This window comes from Octopus bimaculoides, chromosome 2 (assembly GCF_046866305.1).
Source record: "Octopus bimaculoides isolate indiv1 chromosome 2, ASM4686630v1, whole genome shotgun sequence".
NCBI classification, from domain to species: Eukaryota; Metazoa; Mollusca; class Cephalopoda; order Octopoda; family Octopodidae; genus Octopus; species Octopus bimaculoides.
Genome location: NC_142929.1, coordinates 93,754,271 through 93,772,144, shown reverse-complemented (window position 1 = coordinate 93,772,144; position 17,874 = coordinate 93,754,271). Strand labels below are relative to the sequence as shown.

Below are 17,874 nucleotides of genomic sequence, written 5' to 3'. Positions count from 1 at the left end.
TACAATCCATTGTACCCTCCTAAATGTCCTCCCTTGTGACAGTTTTGTGCAGGCCCTCAAAACTGCTACAGATTGCTTAGCATCACAAAAACTGATGGTTTTACATCCATAACATAGCAAAAATTATGTTCTAAATACTAGACTTCCTCTCCAGAGTCAGAAAATATTTCAATCCCAAAACAGCTGGTGACTCTTAAAATTCAAATGAAATCTACAATGGAATGTTGTTCCCAACCTCTATTTCTACACACACACACACACACACCTTCAACTGCATTCAATGGAAAGCCATTTAGCTTAATGACAAAGACTTATTCACCAACACATTTTAACATCCAGAGCCCACAGATATCTTCCCACTATTTGTAACAACTTTAATAATCTCTGCTCTTCAGAGGAAGCTCACTGTAAACTGCCTCCACATAAGCCCACCCATCTGTCTACTGTGCATCACTTGTTTTGTGGTTTACTATTCAAGCCCCACACTAACCCCTATTGCCAATCCTTTCTTATCAAAACATCAATCCTCTAGAATTCCTTTCCTATCCACATTTTTCCTGCAGACATCAACTTGCAACATCTCAAATTGATCATTTGCATTAATCTGAACAGCCTTAGAAGACTTACAAAGGATGTGTACATAACCTGTCTTTCTCTCATTTTTTAATTATATGAGAAAATGATATAGCCTTCTATTTGTCATATTGTCTGTCATACAACATGCTTGACATTAACCATCGCTAGAGTGACTTGCTTAAAATCCAAATATTTTGGGGCTGGTTCATTTTTAAGCTACAGGGAAAACCATAAGGAACCATCTGCTCTAAGTTATGACTTTTTCGATTCAATCTCACAGACATGTTTTACTTTTTTTATATCTCCATAGTTAAACAGCTTTAAAACAATTTTGTATTTAGTTGCAGCAAAACTGAGCAACAAAAATATTAAATGAAAGCAAATTGAGTTAGAGTAAATTTGTAAAAGAGAATACAGAGATAATAGGAAATGCATAGTTAATATGAAGGGAATAAGTTCAAACATATTTAAAGCATAATTAAATTTTAAAATCAAGAATAAGCATAAAACCAAAGATGTACTGATGAAATGGCATAAAGTGGAGTTTATTAAGCCATACAAATATAAGAGGACATTTAACTGTTTCAATACCGACCCACCTGAGTGCCTCTGGTTACATAACATGTAACATTCCATTTTAAAGTGTTCCTATTTAAATTAAAACAGTCCATCATAATTTTACGCAAGAAAACATATATTCCAAACATCAGCTTCTTAATGAAAGAGCTGTTTTACTACATGCTCCCAAATTCTTATCTACTTACTTAAGCCCTTTGCTTCCAATGGAGCATAGGCTATTGATGAATTTTCTCCACTGATCTTCACTCTAGGTTGTCTACAAGACAATGCTCATTTTATTCATTATAAAAGTTCAAATGTCAGTATTTCAGACACTTAATTGCAAAACTATTCCAATTTTAAATCCTGAAAACTGATGCCTTCCCTATTAAGCAGTCATCATAAAAGATAAAATTTTCTGCAACAAATCAGGGCAAAATAAAACAATTAAGATACTAATCTAGAAAATACCTTATTTCTGCACTATACATCATCATTTAACATCTGTTTTTCATGGGTTGGACAGTTTGACAGGGCTGTTTGGACTCCTGTTTTGGCATGGTTTCTATGGCTGGATTCCCTTCCTTATGCCAACCATTTTAGAGAGTGTACAGCACCAGTACAGGTGCTTTTTATGTGGCACCAGCACCTACAAATCTGCAAGATTAGGGATGCTGAGCTATAGAGGGTTGCAGTGGGGGTGAGCCTGTATGCAAGAACAACCACACTTTTACTTAGCATGATGTATCTTTCCAAGCACAGCAAACTGCCAGTTTCAAATAGCTAAATTCAGTTTAACTTAGTTGCTTAAATTTTTATCAAGAGATGATTAAATCAGTTGAACTTCGAAAATTAGAAAGAATATAACTCATTCTAGAATGTATTGACTATATTTATAGTTTTATAAAATACGAAATATATATACCTGTAAAAGTTAACAGGATATATATATATATATATATATATATATATATATATAGTTACGGAGATGTACTTGCATAGCAAGTGACCTGATTTGAGATCGTGTGCTGGAACGAAAACAATTGCAGCGTGGAAGGTGTTTATAAGCCATTTAAAATAACACACAAAGACCGTTAGATTCACTTCAACATTTAAATTTAATTTGTCAAAATATTTTCATTGCTTTGAGACCGCAACCTGTTCACTGACATATATATACCATCAACAACTAGGCATTGATATTTTAAGAAACTGTCAACAGAAACAGTAAGGTAAAAAATAAATCTGCTCAATTGTTTTAAAAATGGTGTGTGTTTGTGCATGTGTGTATTCGCTCTTGTTTTATGCCTGTTTTTCCATGCAAGCAAGAGTTAGATGAACATTCTGCAGAGGCATTGTTTTACAACTAGATACCCTTCCTGTCACTAACCCATCGTTGTTTTCCAAGTAAGCGATGTTTTACCTTACATGTCTTTGGAGGGACAAAGCTAGCAGATAACTTTTTGAGAAGAGAAATTATATGATCACCACTTGTAGCTTGTGATATTCAGAGACATGCAAATAGAAACACACACACACACACACACACACACACACATATAGATTCTTTCAGTTTCTGTTTACTACATTCACTCTCAAAGGATAGTAAAAGATACATGCCCAAGATGCTGTGCTATAGGTTTGAATGTCAAACATAGTATTTGGTAAGCAAACTCCTTAAGAACAGCTATGTCTGTATACACCTGTGTGTGTGTGTGTGTGCACGTGTATATGTGTATGCGCATGCTTGCATTTAAGGTACATATAATACTAATTGGAAAGATCAAGTTAATATACGAAAAAAAACTTTCTATAAAGAAAATGAAAACCTATGAATTATACAAGTTATACATAAAAAAATTATCAACATGCAAATATTTGAAAATGTTGGCAATTGGCATTTAATAATAAAAGTGATGGTTATAATGTAGGACATCTAGCAAGAAGTTAGAGTTGTTATGACTACTCAAACAATTATTATTATTATTATAGGGTAGCAAACATGCAAATAGATAAATAAAAAAAAAGGTTTAAAGAAATGATAGTGATAACATTAAGATTTTTCCAATTCTTAAACATTATAGAGTTTAACATTGACTGTAGCAGAAATCTATGACAAGAAACAATTGAATGAAATAGCTTTAAAATACATTACTGAGAATTATCATGGGCTTTGTTGAATTAAGATTAAAGTTTATGTTTCTGTAAAACTAATGGCTTTTTTCTTTATTATTTTTTTTTTTTTTTTTTTTTGTTGACAAATATCTAAGTTTCAAACATCCCAAAATAAATACAGTTTTCATACATTTCAGAATTCAATGAAAAAGCATAAACTAAAAGTCTACTTAAATAGCATGAGCAGAAAAAAGAAATGAAATTTAAAAGATAATAATAAAAAGCTGGATTGTATGCAGCTTACAATAAATGTTTTGTGAGTTCCATAATGCATCAAGTCATATGATTAATTTTTGCAGAACTATCTTCATAAGGTATATTTATATTGCTATAGTAAGCTATCTCGTGAACCCATTCCACTTCAAGCTATACTTTATGAATGGACATATCTTCATTTTTGTAAGCTAACACAAAAAAAAACATGCTGTTAACAGCTTAACTTGTACCAAATCATGGCATCTATTTGCAACTAGGTGGAATACGCCTAGAAAGAGTTTCGAGAATCAGACACTGACAATACAGCACTGCTTGTGGGACATGAATTGTTGACCTCAAGACTAATGCTACAATGAAATGAGATACCATATTGTTTAAGGTTGCTTTTGTTTAATTTTCTGTATGAATTCTTTTTTACTTCAAACAACTTTAATGCCAGACATTATTTGCTGCTTTGATATTTTACTGAAAGCAGTTAAGGCTATTCAGTTATGCGTTTGCAAATCACACCTGAACAAAGTTTAACACAATATTACCTTAATTTATTTTGAATGAACATTGGACAAACTGATGTTTTCGGCATCAACAGAGCCTGACAAGATATGTTTTCTTCCTATCTTTTTCATTCATTTTTCAATGCCTGCATAAATTGCTGCAGCAGATTTTACAGCTAGTTGTCAGTCAGATAGAGACTGAGGAAATATAACAGTGTTTGAATTATTGATGTGGATTTTTAATCAAACACTGATTAGATGTTTAACATTTGATCAGTGTACCATTTAATACATGTGTATAATTAAGTATCTAATTGAATAGATGTCAATAGTTCTGGAATCAAATCTATTTCGAAACAAAATCATTAATAACTCTTAAAGCAAATTTCATCCTCATCAAAAGTAGAAGTTGTCCTAATGTGTCTAAAGTGATATTTTGAAAGAATCTTTAGTAAATTTACAAAAATCAAATCACTAAAACTTTAAAACAATAATACATTACTGTAAGCTCACAACAGTAATAAATTTCCAAGCTAAATCTACAGTGAGTAAAAATATTTATTAGATGCAGAGGAAAAAAATCCAATAAAATAAAACAAACAATTCTCTATAATTAAAATAAAATAAAGCCCAAGCCATAATTAGCAGCAGGCTGAAGAAAAACAACAACAACTACACATCTATGGATTATTAAAAAAGATTTAATAAAAAGATTTTTAAAAAGCAAAACATTTTAGAAGCCTTTAAAATTAAGGGCGAAAAAGATTAAAACATCTTGAATGAGGAGAATCCATCAAAAGAAATGTCTATAAAGCTTTTGATTAGAGAAACTAAGAGAATAGCCTTTCTCAGAAGATATTAGAAAACCAGATTGAAATAAGTATTTAAGAACAATAAGGATAGTTAAGCATATTAGTTAGATGATTTAAGGTCTATGAGATTAGGAGAATGGCAGTAACTTTGATTATCCTCATTTACAGAAGTAATCATTTAATCTCCCTTGCCACATGTAGTGGAACATCTCAAGACTATTTCTATATTGAAACTGAAGCTGCACTCCTCTATCTTTTTAGCTAAACAATACTTTTATCAATATCCATCAAATGATTTCAATCTTAGTCAATATTTACTTTTTGTTTTTACATTCAAAATTATTATTTTAAAAAATTACATTTCCATTACCATCCTCAATATTATTACTTACAATACACTTAATTAAAATTGTGCATAATTGCATTTTTTTTTTTCCCATTTTTTCTTTCTTTTTTCTTCTTTTTTGCAGAATTTAAGAATTTAAGTAAATTTCATTTGGACATGAAACGATGACAATGAAAATGTATCTTCCTTCTAAAGTAGACTAAATCTTTAAAAGAAAATTTCACATGCATGTATATATAACTAAATCAAAGATATTCACTTGATCATGACCAATTCATGAATTAATTAATAACTGAGATGATTTAGAAATCTAGGAAGAAGTTAAAGAGAGAAGTTGCAGCTCAGTTTGAAAGAATTAATTGAAGAGAAGAATTTTATCTGTTAAAAAGCAAATATATCCTAGTATAGTTTCCAGGATAAGGGCTAAGAAGAGGAAATTATTTATTATAGGTTGTGATAATGAAGTGCAAATCACAGACGATGAGGTCAGGAGGAAAAGGGCCTTACTTTATACCCTTCATGTTGCTGCAATGACGTCAAAGATACTCCCCAAATTTTTCTGTCATTGTATCTCTGCTCATTCTATAAGGAAAACAGAAAAAACTGAAGTTTGGAAAAGCGTTATTTTTCAATTCAGGTGATTAAAATTAGAAAATAAATAAATGAAATATAACCAATATTTTCATGAATTGAAAATTTTTAAAGTTTATAAGTCTGCCTCTTCATAGACATATTGTTTAGGTGAATAAGAGCTTTGAAAAAATATACCATTATTATACCATAAATGATGAAAATTAAAATAAAACAATCATCTTAAAAATCAAGAGAAATATTGACAGGTTGAGCTGTCATTCAGAAACAAGGAGTCAATTTATCCACACTATAGCTGAGCAAGATATATAAATGAGTAGTTAAATAAGGTGGTGGTAATAGTGGTAGCGACTATGGCAACCCCATTAAAACCACAAAACTGTTCACTGAAGACTTCATTGGCATGTAGTCTATCCAGCACAAGTTAAGCTCGATAGAATATATCCCTCATCAAGCTATATGCATAGAAATTATAATTGGTACTTCAAGTTCCAACAAAACATTTGTCAAATTATACAATGCTCCTATAAGTATCTAATTAAAAATTAAGTTATTTCTCAATGGCCCAATACACCTAACTATAACAGACAGTACTTTGTAGAACCTATTTACAACTAGGTGGATTGAGCCACTGAGGAGATATTTCTGTTAGAATTATTGTATTCTGCTAGGATACAAACCACTGAAATGAAACTAGTATCAAAATATATTCTGCCAACAACCAAATTTGTACTATTATTTAAAATGTTCAGTTTAATTAGCTTCTTTGATTCAGTTATTTATACTAAGAAATAATTATATTTGAAAACTGGCTTTTAAAATACTAAAATAAACTAAACTGAGGTTGTATAAAATTACAAGAAACTCAGTATAAACACTGAGTTCAGTTATAAAAAAAATTTGTTTTGTTTAGAAAAAAAGCAGAGTAGAATTAGAGAAAAGGATATAATCATAAATAACAAGTGCTAAAAATATATGTATATAAATAAATATTTCATTTGACTAAGCACACGGTCAATTTTTGAAAGGATGGATGTACAAATAATTGAATCAAAGTTAGAATTTATTTTATCAATTCAAAAAATTGAACTCTGAACTCTAAAGTAGCATCTGGTCTGATATTCTAATTTCATACAACAATAGTATTTCTTACATTGACAAAAGCTGATAAAATTGTAGAATTAGGCTTTAGTCAATTAAATTAACTCTAAGACTCTACTGGTACTTAACAGAACCTAGAATGATGAAAGCAAGCTTTTTTAATATTGTTGAAGAAATGCATATCAGCAAAACTATTTTAAATGTGTGTGAGCAGTACTCCTGTGTAAGGTGCACTAAAGTTTATAGAGGGTCACCAACTGATCAGGACTGAAAAGGAAACCTTATCTTTAGGATGTAGTTTTAGTAATATTGTATTTTGAGGTTGCCATCATGATACTAGGATCTTTAGGATTTTAGTTTTTGTTCAGCATAGAGAAGATATAGATATGTAGAGTGATTGTGCTTTGTACTGTTAAAGGAGATTACGTTGTCATGTCCTTATTAAGGAATATTTTTAAAAACTTTAATCATGAAAACAGTTCATATCTTAAGTAAGATTTCTATGTATATAGGAGGTTAAGGGTATCATCATTCACATAGGATTGTGCCATTAGAAGCAACTGGAGGAGGTCATTTAGACATAAAAGAAAGAGCAAGGAAAGCAAAAACCAAAATAAAAGGACACAAGAGTTAATAAAATGGGCTTTACCCCTTCAACTTCATTGCAGCTATGACTGAACCATTGAAAGGATTGTGTTTTCTTGTTAGGGATGTAGAGAGACATACATAGAAGAAGAATATCAGTAGCCCACTTAGCTGTCTCTGAGCTAATAGAAACCACTAGTAATTTCTTAATATTCAGTCAGAAAAAATTATCAAATTTTACTGTATAGAAACTAGCTGCAGTTAGAGTCAAGAGAATAGGTGTCACTATTAGGAATGTAGCACAAATGCAGCAAAGACAGTCTTTAACAATCATTTATAAGGGAGATTTAGTGGTGTTCATGCCTTTTTTGAAAGGTAATAAGCAGTAAATAAGTGAAATTGCTTCAATCATGAGTGTAAACTGTTTTACAATCTCAGTTTGCTCTTTAAAATGCTTACCACTACATAAAATTCAGCTGCTGGGAGTGTACATACCTTGTGACAGATTCTTTCCATTTGCTAACAGATGTGTGTGCATGAATATATGAATAAAAATTGAAAATGTGTTTTATATTTGTATGTGTGTATGTGAATGGATGCATGCATATGTACATGTATGTATAAAAACAGGAAAAAAAAAAGAAAAATGCTCTAAAAATTTTCCATGGATTAAAAAAGGGAAAATATATATGCAAGACAATCTCATACATAATTAGTATCAGATCACATATTTAGAAGCAGAAAGTGTAGGCAAATGAATCAATCTCAGAAATAAAGTGCAAAATCAACATTTGAACTCAGAAACAGAGGAACAAAATAATTTTAAGCATTTAACCCATTACTATATGACATTAATAATCTTCCCCCAGCTCTACAGAATATTTTTCCGGAGCTCAATTTTGGTAATAGTTTATGATACTGCATTTTGTAGACAAAATTCTCGAGAATGAAGATCATTAAGCTAGAACAGCATTTTAGTAAAAGATCCAATTGTTATAAACAGGCATGAATTTTAGAACAATTGCTTCACAACTATAATTTCTTGTTTGATATCATTTTCTAACACATTTGCCAAGTATCTTCTATCATGGAATCATGTTGAACAAAGCCCTATGAGTGAAATTTGATAGACAGAAACTGTGTGGGAGCCTACTGAAGAGACAGCTTTTATGTGGGGATTGTAGACTGTCACTCATGTTTACACTACCACCTAGCCCATAGCTATTGCTAGTAGAGCTACTTATGAGTATTTGGACTAGTATTTGAGTTGAGAAACTTCCTTCATCACACTAGTCTCAGAAGCCTTGAGAAAAAAATAAGGGTCCTTGCTTCTCTAGCTAAGTTATAAAAGATAAATAGAAAAACACTGAATAAATAATGCATCAAACAATTTACTAGGTAGCACTAGTTACTAAAATTGTTTTCTGAATGAGTTACAATAAAACATGCATCTTTTATATAATTTTCAAACATATGAAAGTAATTAACATTAATAACTTTTTATTGCACCTTCCTTAGCCTGCCATTGCCTTACTTTTTTAATCCATTATGTATCTTCCATTCTCATTACATGTCATATACTGCAACTGCTTCTCATGAACTTTGAACACAGCACTCAGCCTTTGATGGCCAAATACTTCCTCAAATCACTTGTTCATTCAAATTAACACTGTATACTTAACAGACATATTAAAACTCATCCACTTCAGCACCTGCAAATGTTCAGTCCCCACATCCTACACCTCACAAGAATGTTATAACATGTTACTTACACACTTCAGCGTAAACAGCAACTAAAAATTATATCCTTTCAATTTAAATTGTATTCTATGTCTTATGAGACTGCACACTACCAGTCTCAGGAAAACTACAAAGTTTAAAAACATTCAGAAGCAAAACTTATTACATGTTAATGAAGGAGCCTCTATATTGTCTCTCAACCTGCTAAAATTATCAATCAAAACTCCCTCAAATCACACACTACTTTTAAAAAGGAAAAACACATTGAACAATGTAATGTTGGAAGTTTAACACCTGAAGAAATAAGAGATGGTCATCGCTAGAACCCCTTTAAACATTAATCTGCTGAATAAGATCTAACAATAAGAATTCAATTTATCTCCTAGTTTGGCAGCCTGGGTTTCAAGAAATGAAAATATAAAACTATGAACAGCCATAGTATCTACACTTTATTAATCATGTCCTATCTGTAATAATTATCAATTACTGCATTATTAATGACCATTCTACATAAAAGAAAAAAATAATCTTGAATATCATAAAAGAGAAATTCTAAGAACGCATCCATGAATGCAGTTCATGGCTGAAGTTAAAATACAATGACACCAAATGAATTGGTGTTAACTGTCAAGTATTAATGATAAAAATAAGGAATGGCTGTGTGAAGATAAAGTATTTTTAGCAACCATATAACCCCAAGCTCAATTCCCTTGAGCAGCATCTTTGGTAGGTGTTTTCTGCTGTACACTCAGGTTAACCAACTTATTGTAAATGAAATTTGGTAGATGGAAACTGAGGAAGATTGTTGTAATATTAGTAAGTGAAAGAGAGAGTGTGTGTATGTATGGGGAGAGAGAGAGAGAGAGAGAGAGAGAAAGAGAGAGAGAGAGAAAGAGAGAGAACGAGAGTGAGCATAAATGATGCAAAATGCTGTATCAAGTTGCATCCCTTTATGTCAAAAGTTTACTTCACTTATTTTGGTATAACTTAAGGGATTAATAGGGTTGACAAAAAACCCTTAGAAACACTATTCAAACATGGTCAATGTCAGTTCAATTACCAAAACCAGCAACAAAACATTTTTTAAATAAAAAGTGCATGAGACATTCTCTCTAATCATTTTATTCAAAATATACTGGTCTTCTAAGGTTAAGCTACAATCATATACATAAATGGCAATTTCTGTCTGTCAATCTGTCTGTTACCATCTTGCTGCCTACACCAGTGAACTAATCTTGATGAAACTTTGCATACATGTTAAACTAACATCCAATTCAATTATAGGCTAATTGGATTTCAATAAAAATCTATAATGCCCCCCACCTAGGGGGTTGGGCTATTATTTGATAAAATAAGGGTGCAAAGAGTGTTAGTGTGAGGGAAATATGGTAGCATAGTGAGTGTAGCTGATATCAGGGAAGGGGAGAACAGTGTTATGTAAGCAGAGTTGCAGTGGATGGTAATGTTAATACAGCTGTCATAAATAACTTTTAAAATGCTGAGGAATGGAAAGAAAGGTGGGTGTGAGGAATATGTAGCTTTAAGGAGAGATGGGGTAGGTGGATTTTCTGATGTCCATCACAAAGAAACACACACACAGACACACATATATACATACTATGTACATACATACATACATGTCTACTATACACCATTTTAAACTTGTGATTACTTGTGTGTACATTTGTAAGTGTAAGTGCGTGTATGATGTCCTATAACTGTATCTCTCTACTTTTGTAGGGTCTTCCCTGTTGCTGTCAAACTGAAATTTTAATATTACGTCAAAATTTTCAAATTTTGTATGTGGAAATAATTTTCCACATTAAATCTGATTTTGTTATTTATTTATTGCAGAAAAATCATTATAAGGAGGAATTTTTATTAAACAAACGACCAAAATTGTAAGAACTTCTGAAGTTTTAATAAGTTTTAATGAATAAAGCCATGTGAAATGGTCGAACAGACATATAAATAATTTAAAAAGGAAAAAATCCTCAACAAAGTTTTTTTGTGAAAAATTGTACAAATCTGTTCTGATCAAGAGGCCTATCTGTCAGGGAAGGCATGGTCTGACATGGAGTAAACAAAAATTTATATATGACATTCTATTGTAAAAATTGCCTGGCAACAAAGGGCTATTCAGCTAGTAAATAATATACTGAAGCCATTCAGAGATACTGTCTCATGTATGGTTGAGTGGTCTTGGTTGAGTGAGGTTACTGCCTACTAGGCTCCATACATTAATTTGTCACCTCAATCTATTTTTATTTATCAGAGCTATTTTGTGTCTATATGATTATTAGTCAGTATATTCAATTTAATGCAGAGATGACACAACAAACCTTGATATAAAAAAAAAATACAAAATTTTATAATCTAAATATCCAAAATATAATATCAATTCAAAACACTTATTATACCATTATATTAGTTGAATGACAAATATTCAAATTGTTAATCATTGGAAAAGAAAAAGTGTTTCAATGAGTTGCATGATCTCATAAAACTCATACGCAGCTCTGATTTTAATAGCATTAAGCAAATAAGAAATACATTTTGTTTATGGATAGGCCACCAATCTATCATGGGTAGCATTCTCTTGAAGCATGAAAGTTTAAGTATCTTGCCTAGGGTCACAAGAAGATTCATCAGTTGATAAGAACTATATGATCAATAGACTGATAGCCCAATACCATATCTAAATGGTTGTATCACTTCTACATTCAGCTCCTGTACATATTAAACATATACAGCAAATTTCTCATTATAAATGATCAAGATGCAGTAGATGAGAATTAAGGTATTGCACTACATTTGTGAAATAATCAGTTAAAATCTTGTTTATAGTTAACGTATTAGGTCTCTATGTAAGGTGCATTTCAAGTGATTAGTTGTAGAAAAGAATGTCCTGCTACAAGGCATTCTTCTATAAATCATACAGAAATATTGAATATTGAAAATCTATTCCACTCTTATTAACAAAGAAGTAGAAGATAAAAATTAAACATAATGCTTGGTAAACTAAGAATATTTTTGTGGAGTGGTTTCACTTGCAAAGTAAAATGCAATACAACAATTAAGAGTATTTATGTCTTCTTTAGGTACCAGAGACTTCAAGAACTCTTATTTTGATCTACAAATGAAAATGAAGTAAAATGTATGGAGAAATTATGATTGGTTTCAAATTTTTTTTTCCTCAAAGTGCAAAACAAAAGAAAAAAACAGAAAACTTCAAGAAAATCAAAATAAATCAGCTGCAGAATCAACACAAAGATAATGAACATAACTAAAAATCTGAGAGTGGTCTGAATATTACTGATAACAGCTACTACCCAAGTACATGAACCTACATTTTCATCATCATAGAGGTCCCAAATTTTAGCAATACCCTCCCTTTCTCCTCCAAGTTGAAATACATGGCAAGGAGAGAAAGATATAAGTGAGTATAATCAAAAAGTTTTTCTTTTTCTTCTTCTTTTGGCATGCATTATTGAGCCTCTGAGGGTTAAAGCTTAAGCAAAACAGGACAAGTATCACAAGAGCAATAAACGTTACTGAGGAGAAAAAGTACTGCTCAAGAAAATTGTGTAGAATATAGTTAATGTTTGTCATACACTCAAATCTTTCCATATCATTTCATTATATCATAGGTTTTGATTAGTTTTTTATTCTTATTTAACAGCAGTTAAGTCATATTTAATAAACATCAAAGACAATGTGAATAATAAAGCATTACATTTGACAGAGTAATCTGAATGCTAAAGGGTTAAAGTAGCTGCATTAAAAAAGGAACATCAAAACATAAAACAATGTTTGCATATGTTTAGATATTCAAAACATTTTGAATGAAATATTTTCATTTTATCAAATTTCATCTAATCTCTAAAACAAAATTAATATTCCTTATTACCATATGAGCAATGCAGTTTACCCATTCAGTAGACTTCCCAGATGCTACACTGTCTCTGGTTTACATAGTTCTAAAATCAAATCTTTTCAGAGCCAAAAGTTTTTAACTAACATGATTTGGTAAAATAAGTCCCAGTTACTTGTAGAATATAAAAATTTATTCAATTCCCTACAAAAGTGGTCTTGTGCTTGTTTTGCCTTTCTAGAATTTGATAACAGTACAAGTCAAATAAATACTAGATTTAATAGATTTCAGTCCACTCCTGATGCCTAAATTAGAAAGTATTAAGGTATTGGATTGACAGAATCAGAGCAACAAAATGCCTTACAGTATTTGGCTACACCCCTTTATGTTCTAGGTTCAAATCTTGTCAAAGATGACAAATACTAAGCATGCACAGAAATTAATATAATCAACTATTCCTTTTCATAAAACTTGAGGTTTGTGCATATGCTAGGAAGTACCAGTTGAACACTGAGGTTAATGTAATCAACTAACCCACCTCTCTGAAATTGCCCGACTTGAGTCAAAATTTGAAATTATTATTATTTTTGCTACTGTATGTGGCAAGATGTTGCCATAAATTCTTGACAAACTAATCTTTGGTTTCCACCTGAAACCATTTTACTTACATCACTGACATTCAAAGGAACAAGCAGAACAATTTAAATTTTAAAGTTAGGGTAACTTTTCACATAATTTGTATTACATGTCCAAATTAGCAAATTTGTTTCTATTACATTTATTTTCAACCTGTTGCTACATACCTTCAAAATATTTAATAATGAGAACTAGGTCATTAGAATAAAACCATACTCAAAGGTTTATTTCTAGTTAGATTGCTTTAAAGTTTCTAGAGAGAACTGACAAAGTTCTTGTGGCTAAATTTCTCACCAAGTTCGTTGCTGAACTTGGCTTTTATAGCACTTTCCTTTCTAAAGTCATTTCTCTACACCAAGCCTACTCACTGTTCTCTGAACCAAAATGCATGAAACCTGAAATAAGTTCTCTTGACCAACAAATGCAAACTAGAATATTTATCATGTCCTGCTACAATTTGAATTCTAACAAATATGGTTGTGTCTCAATACAACAAACTCATACCTACACTAACATTATAGCTATCAAATCTATTAACTCGAAGCCCTTATAATTTTAGTTCTTTAAAGCACTTCAGCTTAACTTTGAAGGAGCTGACTACAGAAGATTCTATTATATCATTCACTAGAGTTAACATCTTTCTGCATAAACTGATTAAACTAAGACCAATGCTTTCAGCATTTCATCTATCTGTAAAGGACTAGCAGACTTCTTGTCCTGAATCACTAACTCTATACTCTACCATTACTCTCCTATTGAACCCATACAGTGGATGCTCCTTCTTCCACTCATAAGTTTTAACAGATCCTAATAGAGAGAGTGTCAAGATTCTTTGTTTCCAATGTCATTTGAGTACAGGTGAACTCAGTATTTAAAATAATATATTTCTTACTGAAGAAATAACCTTTCATATGTATGCACTGAATACTTCATGCAACTGAGCTTAAACTTTGGCCAATAGCTGACTATTCCTTTTCAGTTAAGTATATCTAATATTTAGCTTGCAAGTATTATTTCCTTTAAAGCAGGTTTCCATATTACTCTCAAGACATCTATTTATCTTCAAGCTTATGTAATAGATATTTTTTATCATCATCATCATATAATTTCCAGGAATATTAATATTATGAAACTGATCTTGAGGATGTCTAACAAAACCAGAACATTTGCAAATGTGATTAAATCATAAAACTAATTATATAAACAAACTCATGTGTATATACATATGCTTATTAGAGAGAGAGAGAGAGTTGTAATGCCATTTTGTTCTTGCTGTCTGTCAATCTCTCTCTCTCTCCTCCTCCTCATTCCCCTATACCATTATTGCATTTAAAAAAATTTTTTTATTACAGAGCCTTTACTACCTCATTATTCCTCCGCCACTGTCTCTCTCATTTCTCACTCTTCTTCCACACTAACACCTAATTACTCTATCCCCCGCCTCTATCTAGTTCATCTTCACCAATCACTCTCTCTTACCTAATCTGTTAGTCACTTGAGTCCTGAATAGATGGAGATGGTGCAGAGTAGTGAAGACCCCTTCTGTCTTTCAAGGTACAAGGTAACATCATTAATGTTGGTATACCCATTACACTCTGCGAAGTGACTGGCACTAGGAAGAGCAGGACAAAGTCTCCTGACTATTCTTAAAAGGGAATAATTCCAAATAAGGACTCAAACCATGACAACCTTCAGCTGGAAGCATTTACAGTTGTTATTCAGCCCCAGATCAGCCATGATTGTGCAGCCCAATGATGAAAGCTTTCTAACCATAACTGTCTGTCATTTTTGTGTAAAAGGAAGTACATTCTCTAATATATATCCATATTCACTACCATATAAGGCACTGAATTGGCATAGTCTTTAAAGTGTCAGATAAAATAGCTTGCAGTATACATTCTGCACTCTAATTTCAAATACTACCAATATAAGCTTTGCCTTTCAACCTTTCTATGTTAATAAAATATCAGTCTTGGTACTGGAGTCAATTCTTTGTCTTCCTCTCTCATGAAAACATCAGTTCTGTTGAGATCAGGAAAATGGTCTTCTCTATATGTAGCAATGCTGCCTCTAACAATTCCATCAGAAATTGTGGGCTCAAGGACAGATATACATGTATGAAGTCTTCGGTAAGTCAAGCTTCATGCAATATGTACCTGGAAAGGTCTTCAAGGTGAATGCCTGGACAAGATTTATGTAAGACTAGCAACTGCCCATGCAGAAAGTTTTCCTTCTCCATCCCACTAATGTTGCTATCAGAATGTAAAGAGCTGAAACGCATACCATAAAGCACCTCATCCAATGCACTTATAATTCCACCAATCTGGATGAGTAGTTTATTTATTGACCCCCAAGAGAGTGAACAGCAATGCTGACCTCCATGGGATTTGAACTTAGAGCAGAGATAGCTGAAAACAATATCACAAAGTATTTTATCCAAGACTCTAAAATTATCTGCCAAATTGAGGACCCTTCTTCCCATTTGACTACCTGTTGAATCACTGTACATTCTCAGTGATTAAATATATTGTTTAGATAAACTAAAAGTATACTATCTAGGGTCATGTGCATTGAGAGAGAGAGAGAGATTGAGAGAGAGAGAGAGAGATAGAGAGAGTGAGAGAGAGTGAGTGTGTGTGACACAAATAGCAATGATTTGTTAATCAGGCTCATTCTGCCAAATCCAAATTTATAATGAAAGCAAAAGATTTTATCAATTATAATTAAAAACAAGAAATGTTTGCCAAAAATAAGACGGCCCATTTTGCCAATGTTTAGATAGGTTTTAGATAAGATAGTGTAACTACATGCCCTCACATTTAATTTAAGTTTGCATCTGTATTTCATCTACATGCTTATTATAAGTTCCTGCAAGCCACAGTGAAGGTAAACCATCCAGAGTAGTAACAACACCAAGTATAAATTGATATAAGATAGAGAAAAATTTTTAGACCTGGCCAACAACTTTTAATGTCAGTGCAGGATAAAATGCTGAAAAGGCTATATTTGTTTGTTTTTTTTCTTACCAATGCACCTAATTACTGATAATTTCTTTTTGATACACACACGAACACGCACATGACAATCTTCTGCACAGTTTCTGATTCCTAAATTTTACCCCACCCAAAAAAATTCATCAACTCAAGATTGCAATAGAAGACACCTGCCCAAGGTGCTGCACAATAAGAGTGAACCCAAAACCATGATTGCAAATCAAACTACCCAAACAATTTCCAGTTGTACTGCACCATTCTTTCTCTGAAGGTGTTTTAAAATTTTACTTCAGAAATTTCAAATGCAAAATATCAAATGAGACCATTAAATTGATCATTTTAAATAAAGGAAAAAGTCCTTATGAGCAAAGCTATGACATGTAGGCATTCCACAGATCTAGTAGAGCAAATATACATGTCTCAGCCTAGTCAAGAACCATACAATACTAGAATGAAAAATGTGGTGCAGAATCCTAGAATATTCCTAAGTATTGAACCTGGAAAAGTACAGAACAAGCAGTAATTAAGCCTGGGAATGTACAGAAGAAGAAGAAAAGAAAACTTAAATGAAAAAAAGGCATTGGAGGGGCAATGCATACCCTGTGTGCAGAGAAATTTTTTCGCAAATCATAGTATAGCTTACAATACGTTGCTTACCCATGCTTTTTGATTGAACTAAATTAAGCTTTATAAGTGTTTGATTAACAGAGGATTAGAAGCCTAAAAACAGTGAGATTAAGAAATCAACTCATAAATAAAGGAAACCCTCAAAACCATCACTGTACACACACACACACACACACACACACACACACAGTCGCATATCTATGTATGTATTTATGCATGTATGCATGTACCCACACGTGTCTACGTGCATAGGTACACCATATCTATACACACACAGACGAGGTTCAATTCATATGAAAAAGAAAGTGAACATAATGAAATACTTCTAGAAAATGTTGCATAGCAATGTCTTTCAATGATGGCAGGTGAATCAAATGTACTGTAGTTCATTGTAGGATATAAATAATATGACCACTTGCTTATCGGGAAATTTGTAAGTTCGATTTTTAAAAAAAAAATTTTTTTTTAACTATCACCATTATAGGTATTTATACTCCAGTGGAATTAAGAAATTAATTCATAAATAAATGAACCCCTCAAATCCATCACT

General features: G+C 31.9%; 1 protein-coding gene across 15 annotated transcripts in view; it reads right to left on the bottom strand.

Moving 5' to 3' along the window:
• Nucleotides 1–17,874, bottom strand: part of LOC106883998 (protein CLEC16A) — a 113,346-nt gene that overhangs the window by 71,615 nt on the left and 23,857 nt on the right. For 8 of the 15 annotated variants that reach the window (XM_089347179.1, XM_052978452.2, XM_089347182.1 and 5 more), the window contains exon 2: nt 5,685–5,759. The exons of the other annotated variants lie outside the window; for them this stretch is intronic. In XM_089347179.1, the coding sequence (XP_089203305.1) occupies nt 5,685–5,698 (14 nt within the window). In that variant the 5' untranslated portion in view covers nt 5,699–5,759. The remainder of the gene's footprint in view (nt 1–5,684; nt 5,760–17,874) is intronic. 15 annotated transcript variants of the gene reach the window in all.